At 41.5% G+C, this 14,629-nt stretch overlaps 1 protein-coding gene across 4 annotated transcripts in view; it reads left to right on the forward strand.

The window, feature by feature from the left end:
* GOSR1 (golgi SNAP receptor complex member 1) overlaps positions 1 to 14,629 on the forward strand; it is a 47,656-nt gene that overhangs the window by 18,647 nt on the left and 14,380 nt on the right. For all 4 annotated transcript variants that reach the window (XM_006275194.4, XM_006275195.4, XM_019494934.2 and 1 more), the window contains exon 7: positions 11,193 to 11,222. In XM_006275194.4, coding sequence (XP_006275256.1) covers positions 11,193 to 11,222 — 30 coding nt within the window. The remainder of the gene's footprint in view (positions 1 to 11,192; positions 11,223 to 14,629) is intronic.

Genomic DNA, 14,629 nt, shown 5'->3' on the forward strand with positions numbered 1-14,629 from the left:
GTCCTATAGAAAGGCTCCTAAGCACCCAGAAGTGGAGTGACTTGTCACTGGCCTGTCCCCGCCTCGTTCTCAGTCTGCCCTATGCCTTAGCCTAGAAACAATCCTGTGCCCCGAGGGACAGGGTGGGGGTGGAATGAAAAGCACACTTCAGGTTAAAAAGCTGCCTGGGTGTCAGTGACTGGAGTTGCTTGTTTCTGCAATAAACAAATTAATGATGCATGTTGTAGTTGCTGCTGGCGTTTCTTTAAACTCCCAGCCTTAACTAGGACAGCCTTTTCCCCCAAGGTCTTCATTGAAATTAGAATCCTAACAATTAATGAAACCCATTTTTCATGGATTAGCTCTAATAAAGTAGACGCATCTTTTAAGCAAAGTCAGTGACTGTTTCGTTCTATAGAAGTACTGTTGCTTGCCATTTTATTTTTTAAAGGAGCCATCACCACCAACTGGTGATTATCTGAAATAGTTACTTTATAAAATTTGCCCGCCTTTATAGTTTTTCAGCTTTCCAGCATCCTACTGGAAAGTACCCATTAGCTGGCAGAGGCAATTTAAAGGCTCATTTTGAATCATATCAGGGTATTATATTATTTATCCCAACCACCATATAGCATGTTAATGAAATTAATAGTTAAGAAGCTGTCAACAGTGTATGCAAGGAGTTTGACATGAAAGAGCCTGTGGCATTACCACTTACCAACCTCTGTTTCTTCTTACCTAGGTCAGCTCTTGAAATTCATGCCTTCTCTAATCACTTGTGTGTTCTTTAGGTAATTGCCATCTCTTTTCCACTTCTTTTCACACAAGGCGATAGCAGTTGTAGTAGTTGGTATACTGTGTGCGCATAATGAATATGAATAATATTAAATGATAGGAAAGAACCTTTATACATTTAATATATTTGTGTCTTGAGGATTAAAAAACTCTTCAGTGTAAAGCAGTAAGTCAGGCGCTTATACTGCTGTTACCATACATCCAGACCTATTCAGCTTCAGCTTTTATGAAATAAAGGCTAATTTTTGTTTTGGAGACAAGTTGGTGTCAGGACAACACCCTGCATGTTTTTTCATGATTGCAATTTTCATCGCTGAAGGATAACACTGTTTTTTAAAGCCTGTCACAGCTCTGACCATTTATAGCAGAGGAGGGGTGCACTTGAAGACAGTGTTGCTACAAGCGCTGTTTAATTTATTCCTTTATTCACTGTATAGGTGAAGGAATTAAGATATTTTTGTAGAGTAATCCTGACTTCCCTGCATACAGACACTCTTTGAAGAATGTTCCTGGGTCTGTAAGTACCTAGAAGTCTTGGAGATACCTCTTGTACATCTAGGAAGAAAACCTGTTAATTAAAAGTGGATGTAATAAGTGTTTATCCAGCCCACCCTATGCTCCATCTACCTAGTCTAAGAAATGTATAGACTGTCTAGCCATGAAGGTTTCAAAGTTCAGACAATATGAGTGTTGGATTTTTCTTACCTCTGTGGCAAGCGTGTTGTTGCATCACTGTGCATCAGGCAGTGCACTTTTGCACATCAGCCTCCCTATGCAGACACAGCAATAACAACCACAGTGAGCACATCTACACATGCGCTTTATTGCACAGGAGACTGATTTACTACCCAGTAAAGTATCACCGTCTGCATGTGTGCTGCAGTTAGGATGTGGTAGATTAATTTACTCTGGTGTAAAATAGTCCCATCAGACATGGGTGTTATTTGACAGTGGAGTAAATTACTGCACTTAAGCACACGTGTAGACGGTGATATCAGGATTAGTTTACTCCAGCTCAAATTGTGCTTGAATTTATTCAGCTTCATTAATTGCACGTGTAGATGCGTGCAGTGTTAAATAGCTCTCTGTCTTGAGCACAGTTGTTTCTGTAGTTGGTGACTGAATGCATTGTCAGAGTCAAGTCAGTGATGTTACTTCACTTCTTCCAGAGTTGCAGCGAAAAAGCCTGTGGAAGACTAATGGTTAAGGAGATTTTGCTGGTTGGTGGCACTTGATTTTTCAAGTGGGAGACTTTCTTGTGGTGGAGGCCTTGCTTTGTCCTTATAACTACAGGACTTTGATCTGCCTCCCTGTAAATACATCTGTTAGGAGATACAAAGCATTGGTTTAGGCATATTAGAATACTCCTTAAATGTACTCCCACAAGTTGCTGCTATCAGATATACAGTTTGCCCCTATGAGGCCACAAATTAAGCCCTGTGTCCTTCTAAGTGCCACTGTGATCCCCTTTCCCCAGACCATATGCTGCTCTGCTTTCTGCTCCTTGCCCTGTGCCCCTTGCCTATTCTATTTACTGCTTCCTGCACTATCTGCCACTGCCTGCCCCTTCCCTGATCTGCCACAGCTGTATATTAAGTGCATGGGCCACACACACACTTTGCCACTTGAAACATGTGAGCTGCAGGGTGGCCACCCCGGTTTACACTTTGCCGTCTGCTTTGTATAAATTAGCCATCTTCAAAACAGAATCTGTGTGCGTAGGTCTTGTTTCAGTGTAAATAGGTCATTTTGTAGTGGCATAAGTATCAGCTTAGTTTTCAGATTTTAAGGTCAGAAAAGATTATTTATAATTCCTTAGTCAGATCTCCAGCACGACATTAACTGCCAAATTAATCCAGGAGAATGTGGATAGGGATTTTCAGTAGGATTATTTCTTTGTTTTTCCCGTACCTTTCCAGATATTTAGTGCGTCATGTTCTTTAAAATAACCACAATATTTGAATTCCCTAATCTAAACCTCTGGGCAAGTACATCCGAACTAGGCAGCTCTGGCTTCCAACGTCTGGATATTCGGGAAACTTCTAACAGACGGCGTGATGCCCCAACATCTGCGTTTCAGCCTAGAGTAGTAGCTTTCCCTTTCTAGTGATGATCTCCTTGAAATCCTCCTTGAATGATGATCTCCTTGAAATCTTGACAGTAACAAGAATTAGCTCCATGCTCCTAGTATCAGATGCCCATTTTAGCTGGCTGACAGGGTTTGTTTTAGAGCCTTTTGTTCCGTTTAACTTTGCCGTCAGGTGAAAGAAGCAGGATGCTCTCCTTCTACTTGTGAGATGTATTTGTACTGAGTATTATTTCACCTTTTGGATGAGTTCCACTTGTTCTATGGGAGATAAAAAGACAAGCTTGAGAGTACTGAGGATTTTACAAGAAATCAGGTTGGCAAAACGTCATTGCAGGTCCTTATTCATTAAAGAATTGCATCTCAGATTCGAGTTACAGATAGCTTAAATGTAGAGTGCACTTTAAAATCCATAGACAGTCAGTGTTTTGCTTATTTACCTCTGCAATTATAGGAATCACTTTTTGAAACAATAAATAGGCAGATGGTTTCTCTTACTAGTTTGGCCAAATCCTAGCTGGAAGCCCCAAGCCTTACTGCATCTCTCGGAAAAAAGACGGCAGGTGCAGATGAGCAGAGTTGGGAAACAGGACACACAAGCTTTCCACAGAATGGGGTTTTTTAGAGTTGTGGACAGAGTAACATTTAAATAAAAATCATCTCATATTGTCCATCTCAAGAATAATATAGGCTTTCTTCTTTTGTTAATTTTGCTGAAGTCGTCTGTATGAATGCCCTAAGCAACACTTAAAGCTGTTTGGGTGACAGTAATCCTTTAGAAGATATTAACCCCTGCAGTCCTGTCTTCCTTCCAGCCCACCTGTAAGGCTGGGAAGCATTACAGCTGGTGAAATGACTTGTGCAAGCTTACACAGTAAGTCCGTGGCTGAACTGAGAATGCACCGTGATGATCAGCGGTCTGCCTCGTTACAATTAGTAAACAGTACTAGCCCTGTGATGTGTTTGTGCAGCCGCCCCTTTACCCTGCTACTCGTGCAAGTCCATGTATCGGGTGGTGAAGCACTGGAATGGGTTACCTAGGGTGCTGGTGGGATCTCCATCCTTGGAGGTTTTGAAGGCCCGGCTAGACAAAGCCCTGGCTGAGATGACGTAGTTGGGCTGGTGCTGCTTGGAGCAGGGGGTTGGACCTCCTGGGGTCCCTTCTAGCCCTCGTTGTCTGTGATTGCATCCATTCTCTCTTGGTCAGATTAGCGTTCAGCTTATGTGAAACTTTTCCTTGAAGTGCTTACATATGATTACATATTACTTGGCGGCTGTCCAAAGATATAATTGAAATAGCTCCTTTGGGTTATAATAAGTAATGAAAGCAACATTCCTTTCTAACACTGTTGCGTACAGTGTGTAAAACTTGAAGAAAAAACAATATAGTCCATTAGAGCAGTTCCGATAAATTACGGATGTGGTTACTGATAATGACTTACAGTAAAGCCTGCCCTGTTTGAGTTCATTTAGCACTGGTCCTATGGGTAATACGTACAATTTGGGGGGGGGGGGGGGCAGTCTCTCCAGGAGCCTGCACTGTCATGACTAGGGAAAACGTTCCTTATGGGCATCTCTGTCCCACCCAACCAGTTGGTTTTGTAGCCCACTTAATTTACTTCTGGTGTAGAGGTGATTAGTGAGAATCTGAGCAGATTGGGGAAAATGGTGGGGCTTGACCATGTTCCTTGTATTAAGCGTGTATTGCAAAGTAAGAGGAGATAACTGGATTCATGGTGGATAGGCTCACTTCTTTAAAGAGCAACATTTCTGAGGAGTCCTTTGAAGAGGGAGGCACATAAGCAAATAATTCACATCTTGAGACATTTAAAAATACCATTTCCCCCCAGTATGATCACAAAATACTTTGCAGATGTTGTCGCATGCTGTTTGTGAGTGCGCTCTGTGGTTTCTTTCTGTGAGTCTCTGGTCTTAGTAAGTAAATCTTCCAAAACAAGGATGGCAAATTGGCTGGGGCCCTACCCTTTGGACCATTTCCAGAAAGTGTTCAGTGGCTGCTAGCTCTGTGTTTCTTTGCTTTACCATATTTCTGTAATGCTCTGGCTTCATGTGAAACACCTAGAAAGATGGTGGACTCTATATAACTTTGTATGCCCACTGGCCAGTGTGATGATTTGTAGTTCAGTACTTCTGAAATATAAGCAATCTGCTGCATCTACTGACGGCAGTTCCATTAAAGGCTATTTTCTTTATCGCCACCATCAATTCGTTGTTTCCTTACCAGTTGGGTATCTTCCCAGTCTTCCTGAAAGGTCTCCCAAATGTCCAACTCATTACACTGGGGTCTGAAGAATCCAGCCCACTCTCTAAATACATTAAGATTTGTGTCTGCCTCTCTGCATTTGGATTTGTGCATCTGTGCAGCGCCTAAAAGTATAATGATCCCCCAGTGTATTTATACAGATCTTTATGCTTTAAGAGTTGCAGCCATCCTGCACTTTGTTTCATTATCCCTGCTAGAAGGTAAAGTCTGTAAACTATTACACTCAATCTCTTTATCTTCCAGATTTTATTTCAATTAACATATGAAGCAAAACCTGCAAAAGCTTGCAGTTTCGCAGCTATTTGTACCTCTCTCCATCTGCTCTCAAAATGGTTTTAGTCCGAGGAAGCCATTCATCCCTGAAAACATCCATTTCATCTCAAGTCATTACTGTTTTTGAGTGATTACACCTTTTCAGATCTGGTGATTTATGTTGGTGATCAGAGATCTGTGCTTTATATTTCAATCTATCCCCCTATCGCTCCTTTATGTCGCATGCTGTTTGTGAACCTCAGCCTGCTATTACTTTACAGAGGCGTAGCACGGACTTTTGTGTTATCAGCATAGGGCTCTTTTTCATTTTTAGGGACAGGCATCACAAAGATGGAAGCTGCTTGCAGTGATTTGAGAATTTTTCTATGGAAAGCCAGAAATTCTAGGTAATATTATGAATTGTTGCTATGAAAATCACTGCATTTTGAAAGGCCTCTGAGAATGGGCACTTGAACAAGTTACCCAGAGATGAGTTAGGAAGTGAATTCAGGTTTCCTACAGTAGCTGCCTGCATGTATGTTCTTAACCTACTGTAAGTGAGAAGTAGGCTCAGCTCATTCATGTGCTTTTTATTTTCTACTTATATTCTTGCAACATTGAGTAATCCAAATTTTAAGGTTATTTTTTTTTTCTTACTGCCTGCCCAAAGATACATGTTTTGTTTTTTGCATTTTGCTCTTTTTTTCCCCTTTAGACTCTCCACTTGTATTTGATATAGTTGGGGCTGGTCCTGCTTTGAGCAGAGGGTTGGACTAGATGACCTCCTGAGGTCCCTTCTGACACTAATTTTCTGTGATTCTGTGCTTTTCAGAATGATTTGTACGGTATAGTGGGGTACACTCTGCAAGACAAATATCAGTGTGACTGCAGCATTGCTATTCCTTAAAGCTTTGTGTTGCCTGGCCCAGTAATGCAGGCTGTGAATATAGAAATCAGCTAAAGCAGGCATTTTGGCAGAATTCAGGTGGGCTGTCAATCTTTCAGCCAAAGGGAGAACTGTGTCAAATTGTTAACTTTATAAATGAGCTTGGAGGACAAAAGGGAAAAGAGAGCTAGCAGGATATTCTGTAACTTTTCTCATTTCTATCTACATTATTTTGTCTGTTATGATAAAGGGTCCTGACCTTTATGCTTAAAGCGTCTAATTGTATCTCCATCTTTAACGGGCCACTCCATCTTTAAGGGGTTTGGTGTGCATGCAGATCAACTGTGCTGCTGACAGCAACTTAACTGGACGGGTAAAACCATCGGGTCAGGTCCAGGCCACACAGATGTTGGTGGCAAAGCTTACTATCTTCACTGAGGTCAGGATTTTCCCCACTCTTCTTTTATAAACAGTCCAAATCATTGATTCAGTCTATTGCTCTGCAGCTTGTTTCGCAGCTCTTTGAGCACTCTGGCTGTGGGGAACATTTGGTGGTAAAAACCCCCTTGAAATAGCAGGCAGGCGTCTCTTCTCTCCCTTGTGCCTATTTTGCTTGATTTGCTGTTTGAATTAATTTACCTGTCCATATATTTAGATGACAAAGAGGAAGAGTGACGTAACTGCAGGAAAGGTTTGATTGTTTCACATGCGCGATTGCTGCTGTTGGATTCGTGCCATTTGCTATGGTATTTGATGGTTTCAGCATCTTTCCCTCACTACTTTCATATTGTACTTTTAAGTGACTTTGTCAAAATGTCATCTGTCTCGACAGTTGAAAATACATGAAATGTGAAACAAATGGTGAATCAGATTAATTTTGCCCTGAATTCTTGTTTGCTTGCTTAGGTGTTCACAGGGTAATATGCAGCAGATTATTAGTTCTCAGTTGGAACAGCAAAGTCATGAAATTTTATAGAGAAACCATTTTTCTGTGCTTCAGATTAGGTAATGAAGTGACCTCATTCCTCTTTTAATACTTTTTATTTTATTAAAACATTGATAATTAATCTAATTTATTTTTCTTGCCTTAACTGCTGATTGCTAGGATTCAGGATTTTGAGGTAGAGGTGACAAGGTGCACAATTTCATTCTGCCATATTTGATATAGTTCAAGTTACTAGTTACTTGGAAGCAAAAGTCTGAAGAACTCTTGCAGAAATCAGCAATGTCTCATAGACTTGGTGTCACAGGTGTGGGTTTTGTGTCTCTGTGTTTCTGAGCAGGGTAAAGCTCAGGTGATTTACGTGATTTATAGTGGACTTTTTAACACACTGTTCTTTCATTAAAGTATTGGCATCAGTGTTACTCTGCTGAGATGTAACGAGTGAGGGATCCCTCTAAGTTGATTCACTTAGTATTGGTCGCCCAAGTGGCTTTATAGTAGATATGTTCTTCTGTGACAGCACTGGGTCAATCTGGCAGAAAGAGGTTAATAAGAAAAGCGATTCTTCACCCGGGTAGTTGGCTGCAATAACAATGAAAATAGGCACACATACAACTTCTTGTTTCGAATATGCATACTTAAAATAAATGCTGTTTATCACTGAAGAAATATCTTTTTTTCCTCCCAAACAGCCATCTGTTAAAATTCCTATGCATTCAGCCCTAACAGGTTACGATCTGACAGCATTTTGAATAGGCTGTGTTTTGACCATAAAACTATTAAAACCACTTGTTACAGCGAGTGAATTGTCTGGTCTGTGTGATAGAGCTGGTTGTAAATCTGCTGTATAGATTGGGGGATAGAGGCGTTTAAACACGATACCTTTCTAATCATCTGTTTAAGTAATAAAATGGAATAAATAGGACCCGCTCTAAGATAGAGCGGGTAGTGCTTCTGCTGCAAAATGACGAGCCATCGCTTCATGCTCTGGACCAGTGGTTCTTGGCCCGGTCAGCACACTGCTGTGACCCATGAGATATCCTGCTAAAACACGTTTACACAGGAAGTAAGTTGTGTGGGTGTGGCCCACATAAGACATTGAGAGCTGCAAGTGTGGCCCAGTGTGGCAAATAGGTTGTGAACCACAGTCTATTTTAATGTGCTTTAATGTCACTAGAAAAAGTGCTGTTTAGTTAATGCACATGAAGCATCCCTTAAAAAATGTGCCCTAGGTAATGTGCATTAAGACAGGCTAATGTGCATTTTCCTGGTCCCTCCTAATGGAGACGCTAGATTTAATGTGCACTAACTAAAGTGCAGTAATGCATGTGTAGACACGCCGTGTTATTATCAGAGGAGGAAAGCCACATGTTTACACAATTTTCTTTCAGTTTTTGCTGTTTCAAGATTTTTAGTGTCAGCAGCTCTAGTTATTCTTGGGGCAAAATACTGGTTAATTACTGCTGATCTCGTTCCCAGCAGGGCTCGTGGGTCTTGGGGCAGGCAGCCCTGTAGGCTGGGGCAGAGTTTCTGGGAAGCCTACCCACATGTGTACTTGGCATCATCTGTTACCTGTACCACTGCCAGGATGGTGGTTTTGCCCCAAGAATTTTCAGAAATACATGCCCCTTCCAATTAACAGGTCTTTCTCCAGGCCTCACAGATTTTTATCCTGCAATATTTTTTCATTGTTAATATGCAAGAGCTGTACACATTTGTGCTTCCCATCTGTTGTTCTCCAGTCTCCATTCTCCGCTATTCCTTGTGGATTAGCCTCATTATGCATCGCCCACGCAATGCACCTGTTGAGCTAGACGAGGTACCTGCTTTAACGTCTTCTCAAATAAGTTGGGTATCACTAGAAAGGAAGATTCCAGAAATCTCTAACAGGGATTTCTGTCTCTCTCGACTCTTGCAACAAATTAGCTGATGCCTTGAAACTTGAAATGTGATTACTTTTGTTTACTATGCATAAGGACAGCACTTGGCTCTGCACCCCTTTGCTAGGGAGCTCCACAGGCTGTCTACAGAATGCAAGAGGAAGCAGTTTTATTAGATTATTTTAATTTATTTGTAGCTCAGCTGACTTCTTGACTGGTGGCTTGGTTTTTAGGATCAAGAGAACCATTCTCCCTCCCCCCCCATTTTGAGCATCTCAATTGAATCCCCTTTGCTCCTTCTCAGGCTAAATATTTCGGGTTTTCGGTAGTCTGTCTCCGTATGCTTCAGTAATCTGGACGATGCTGAAAATAGCAGCTTGTTTGTTTTCACTTTTCCTAACACAGGCAAATAGGGACATCTGCTCCTTGGAGAGGGAGTATGTATAAATACTCCACAATTTGCTACTTTAGTGTGAACCTGGCAGTGTGATGTGTGGGCGATCACCATTCTGCATGTGGGTTTTTGGAAAAGTTTCAAGTTGGGTAGACTCTTGCAAAGAAGCAGCAGAGCTCCCCCTGCTCAGGTGGCTCCTTTGAGCTAACTGCCGGTGGGGAGCAGGGTCATACTCCTTAATACCTCCAAATCCTTTTATTGTGATGATAATAAATTCTGCTTTAACACATGCTGCTTCCAATACAGGCTGGTTCTGTCAGATTGATTTCCTTGCCAGGTTCATCTAGCAAACATGCTACGTTTTCTCAGGGTTTCTTCTGGAGTCCTGAAAGCTGAGCATGCAGGCAGGTAGACAGACTGTTGATCAGCAAGGTAGAGAGTCCCAAGACGCACATATTGGTACACAGCCTCGATTTAAAGAGAGCTGAGCTTTTTGTTTTGTTGGTGCTGATCGAGCTGGTCAGGGAGGGGTCTTTCTGCTTTTATGTTCCTGGTCAGATCTGGAGCATTCCTTGACCCCTGTGCCTTTTAAATTGCGTATTTGATTTTCTTACATTTAAAGATGGGCGATGATACTGCAGGGTGATGAGGATGCATGGACCAGGTACCTAGCATTGCCCTGAAGGTTTTGCCGCATTTATCAATAGACACTTATCTTTTCAGGTTTTACTTCCTGCGGATATTCCTTTAGCAGGAGCTTGATGTTCATATTAATTCAGTTACAGAGTACAGTGAGCTTGTCTACACGTGCACTTTAATGCGCAGTAGCCTATTTTACTCAACATTGAAGCGTCACATAAAAAGCCATGCTATTATGTTACTACGCAGTAAAATAGGCTGCTGCGCATTAAGCATCACTTAAGAACTGTTCATTCGTTACTGCGCACTAAGGCACCCTAATGCACATTTGTTTAATACCTCATATTGGAGGTACTAAAAGTAATGTGCATTAGGGAAGAGCACCTAAATGCACAGTAGATGTACCCAGAAAGTCTTTTGTGTGCACTCTATCCTCCCAAGTCTTTTCTCTTTGCGCTAAAGGGTCTTCTTCATTGAACCCTACCACAGGCTTCATAATTCTGGTGATGCAGCAATGGGACTGCTTTGCTAACGGTTGTCCTTAGTAGTGCACAAGTGGTTCTCAAGACCATACGTAGATGGGTGGAGGGGGAAAGTATTTCAGCATCTCCAACCATCGGTTAACTTTAGTTAACCAATGGGAGCAGTCAGGTAGGGAGTTATCTGTCCTATGTTTCCATCATGCAAAGCATCGCAGTGTTTTCTGAGCAGCTCTCAAACGGTGTCTCTAGATGTGGTCCAAGTGAATTCAGTTTCAGCTTTCAGTTTGGACCATTTTGAATTATTTTGCTGTTAGACTATACTCCTGGTCCAAGATTGGGAAAAAATAAGGTTATCCTCTCACCAAAAATCTATGCCCATTGTGTTTCTTCTGCTGAGACTTCCATTATGCAGGCCAAGTCCTCATTTTGATGTGAAGTGACCTTGCACCCCAAGTAATTCAGCACAAGGGCAAACTGGTAAAGGGTTATGTTTTGGAAAACATTAATGTATTGATGTAAAATATTTAGTGCTTGTTCCTTTTTTTAACTGCAGTTTTTGTTTTCTCTTGCAGCTCGGATCGGCTGATAGAAGAAACAATAAGGTAGGAATAGGCTTACTAATTTTTATCATCTTTTGGACAATCAATATTGACTTTGGATGCAGTTCAAAGTTATCAGTCAGTCTGTGTATAGAATATCCATACTGTCCATAATTCACATATCGTTTTAGAAATAAAATACGGACATTCAATTCTTTCCACTTATTCTAGAGCAATATAATGCTGTCATTGAAAGATTTACCTGTTTCAAGCAACGATTTAGACTGATATGCAGAGATGTAGAGAAATTATAAAAAAATAAGACACGACTTATTTTAGCTGCAGTCATTCAGGTTAAAGTATTCAGAATTCTTCTGAAAGTCTTGAACAACTTTCTCATTAAAGGACTAGCGCTTCCTGTTTGCTTGCACTCCTTAGTCACATTCACTCCTTAGTTTTGCTGTCCATGTAAGCCACATAGATTTTACTAGTAACGGTTGGGGGTCTTTATTGCGATTTATAGATTTATATTATTGCAATCGCTTACCTCCTATTTTAGCATATTTCAAGTACTGGAATGCTGCCTTCTCTCCCTGGGCCAGAAATGTCAGAGTGGCATCACATTCTGTCACAGAATAGTTTTCGATGATGTGCCCGTCTCAGGCCTCTAACCGTGGGGCTTAGTGAACCAATAATTAAGAGTGCCTGAAATAATAGCTTTAAGTTTTAGATTGCTTACAAGAAAAAGTCTGAAAGGAAGATTTGATTTCAGATAATGCATTTAATGGCATAAGTGATCAGTAAGAGTAATTAGAGATGCAGCAAGGCTTGAATGGTATCCATTAAGGGCTGGCTAGCTAACATGCAGTTAGCTCAGTACACTTAGTGTAGTAGGGGAATGTGTTAAAGCCCGGTAATGCACTATGAGGCGCTCTGGGATAAAGGAAGCCATTAGTGGTCAGCTCTGTTATCTGCAAAGATGGATGCTTGTTTACCTGAGCGCCTCCCACTCCATTCAAGTGCCTCTGAAGACACCTGCAACGTGGCACCACTTCTGTTTTACTCTGCCATCTCAGTCCAGAGAGCCCTCTCTCCCTGGACGCACGCTTCGTCACCATACTTGCACCGACCTTTTCTAAAGGGCCCTCTTTCGCTGACTGTCTCGCTCCTGTGAAAACTAAGAGGTGACTCCACTTTTATTGTAGTCTCCAGCCCTCTAGTTAGAGGAATAAAAGGCCAGAGATGAGCCTTGAAATGCAGTGTCTCCTAATGTGTTCTTGCTTGAGTCACACACCCTCCCTCTGTATTGATGCTGGTGGAGATCTAGCAGATTTCTACATGGTGCAATTACAGCTCATGCAGATACCAATACAGGAGCCAACAGGAGAAGCTGCTGCAGCACTCGGGTGTGGTAACCACCCAATATTTACCCAGGTTCCCTGGTGGGTTTGGCAGCCTGCCCTGAACTGGGAACTACTGCACTAAGGTGTTACTGGTATCCAGCTGCCTGCAGTCAGACCTGGAGACCAGCTTTTCTGCGATTGCTGCCTGTCATGTACTTACTGAATGGTTACGATTCTGAACTCTTTGCCATTCAGTGGCGACGTGTGTGTGGTGTTAATAGGTTAACTTTGGGAGTGTACATGGTTTATTAATGGTATTGAGGTAGCTCTCTATCACTTATGCCAGAAACCATCTTCATTGTACGTTCTAGAAATCTTGTTGGTTTGGTAACCACAAGCACATTAGCGGGACATATAACTTAATTTGCAGTGTTTGGTTTCAGGTGCATGTGTTAACGGTTCAGGCTCTGCTTGAAGCCAGAATGAATTTTCCCTTTGCTCCTTTTTCCTGTCCTCCTCCAGTAATTACAAACGTTTGGGCATGATATTAATTGGCAGTAACACCCACTGCTTCTTAAGTGAATTAACCAGTTAGAAGTCATCCAGCTCTTAATTAGAGCCTTGTCTATTGGTAACCAATTAAAACATGTGGAATTTGCAGCAAAGCTGTTAGAATGCTGATTCCTTTGTTGAGTGAAATGTAATTAGCGTATCTGGCTACTACTGCCTGCTTGCCTTCACGGGTTGCATCTGCTGTTTCGTTATTTGGGTATAATTCAAAAAGCTGTGAAATCATTAATAGATTTTTTTAAAGGATTATTAGTAAGCAGCCAACATGGAACCGTTGGAAAGTATCTTTTGTGTTTGTCGAGCCTTGAAGGACAAGTGCCCAGGTACAGGCGGGGAGGTGGCTGTGCTAGCTAGCAACACCGCCATGAAGGACTAGCCAAGCCTCAGCAGAGAAGGTACGGACTGAGTTGGCCTCTCTGATTCCTCCGTGGCAATGGATGGATGTGTGCAAATCTTTGTTCTGCTGGTATCTGTGCCGGAGCTGTCCCTTGATTGTACAAAGGCATATTTTCCCTAGGCTGGTAATTTGAATGTTTCATAAACAATAAATTCATTTTTCTTAAGAACTGTTAAACACCCTTATGCCACACGTTTTCCCAAAGCAATGTATTTCTGCCCAGACAGTGTGTAGGATGCAATACCTTCAACTGTGCTCTTCTGGAGCTGCATTTGCTTCTCTTGGGCAGACTACGCATAAATGTCTGTCCACATCTAAATATATGTATTTAGTGTTCTCAGATTTCCTGTTGCACTTTCAAACTTTGTCACGCTCTCAAAATAACAAACAATTTTTCTTGCAATCTAGCTACCATATCTTTTTTTTTTCATTTAGCATGCTTTTTGCAGCATGCTTTTGTTGAAGGGTTCTTCTAGTTTGAAGCATCAGGCAACAAGCTGCAACCTGTTGCTGGTAACTAATTTCAGAAATAAAAAAATATATATATGGCAAAAAGTCACGGGGGTGATTGTCAGTACAAGTTGTTACTTTGGGGGAAAATTGCCGGCTATCTCTAAAAATTCAAGTAACGTATATAGTGGGACAGGTAAGAGAAAAATATTCCTCCATTCTTTGGCTCTAAATGTGCTCTAATCCTCAGCTTGTGAGTATATGCCAGCTACCCTTTTTTCCATGATTTATGTTCTAGTTTGCTAAACAGGCTGCAACATTTCTGTTTAGTTGGTCAGTAGTGCCACAGATGTTGTCTGGCTTCACCCTCTTCTAGGGATTTCACAAGTAAAAAACTGGAAGAAACCGAGGTTTTCCTTGCCTCATTGTTTTTGAAGCCAGCTAAAGTATAAACATAGTCAGAATTGCTTCATTCAGGACTAATGAGTGTCCTGAGCACAGAACCATCTCTGTCCCCGTCAGTTTTACAAAAATAGAGAATTTCGTAACTCTTGGCACGTGAATAAGGCGCACAAACATGCAAAATGCTATATAGCGAAACAAAGTTTCTGCCTTGAGCAGATTACCATGTACTCTTTGTTGGACTTCTGTTGTTTTTGTCATGCATAGTATGGTTTTGATGCCTCCTGTAGGCACTGATGGCATGGAAA

This window comes from Alligator mississippiensis, chromosome 14 (genome assembly GCF_030867095.1).
Source record: "Alligator mississippiensis isolate rAllMis1 chromosome 14, rAllMis1, whole genome shotgun sequence".
Lineage (NCBI taxonomy): Eukaryota > Metazoa > Chordata > Crocodylia > Alligatoridae > Alligator > Alligator mississippiensis.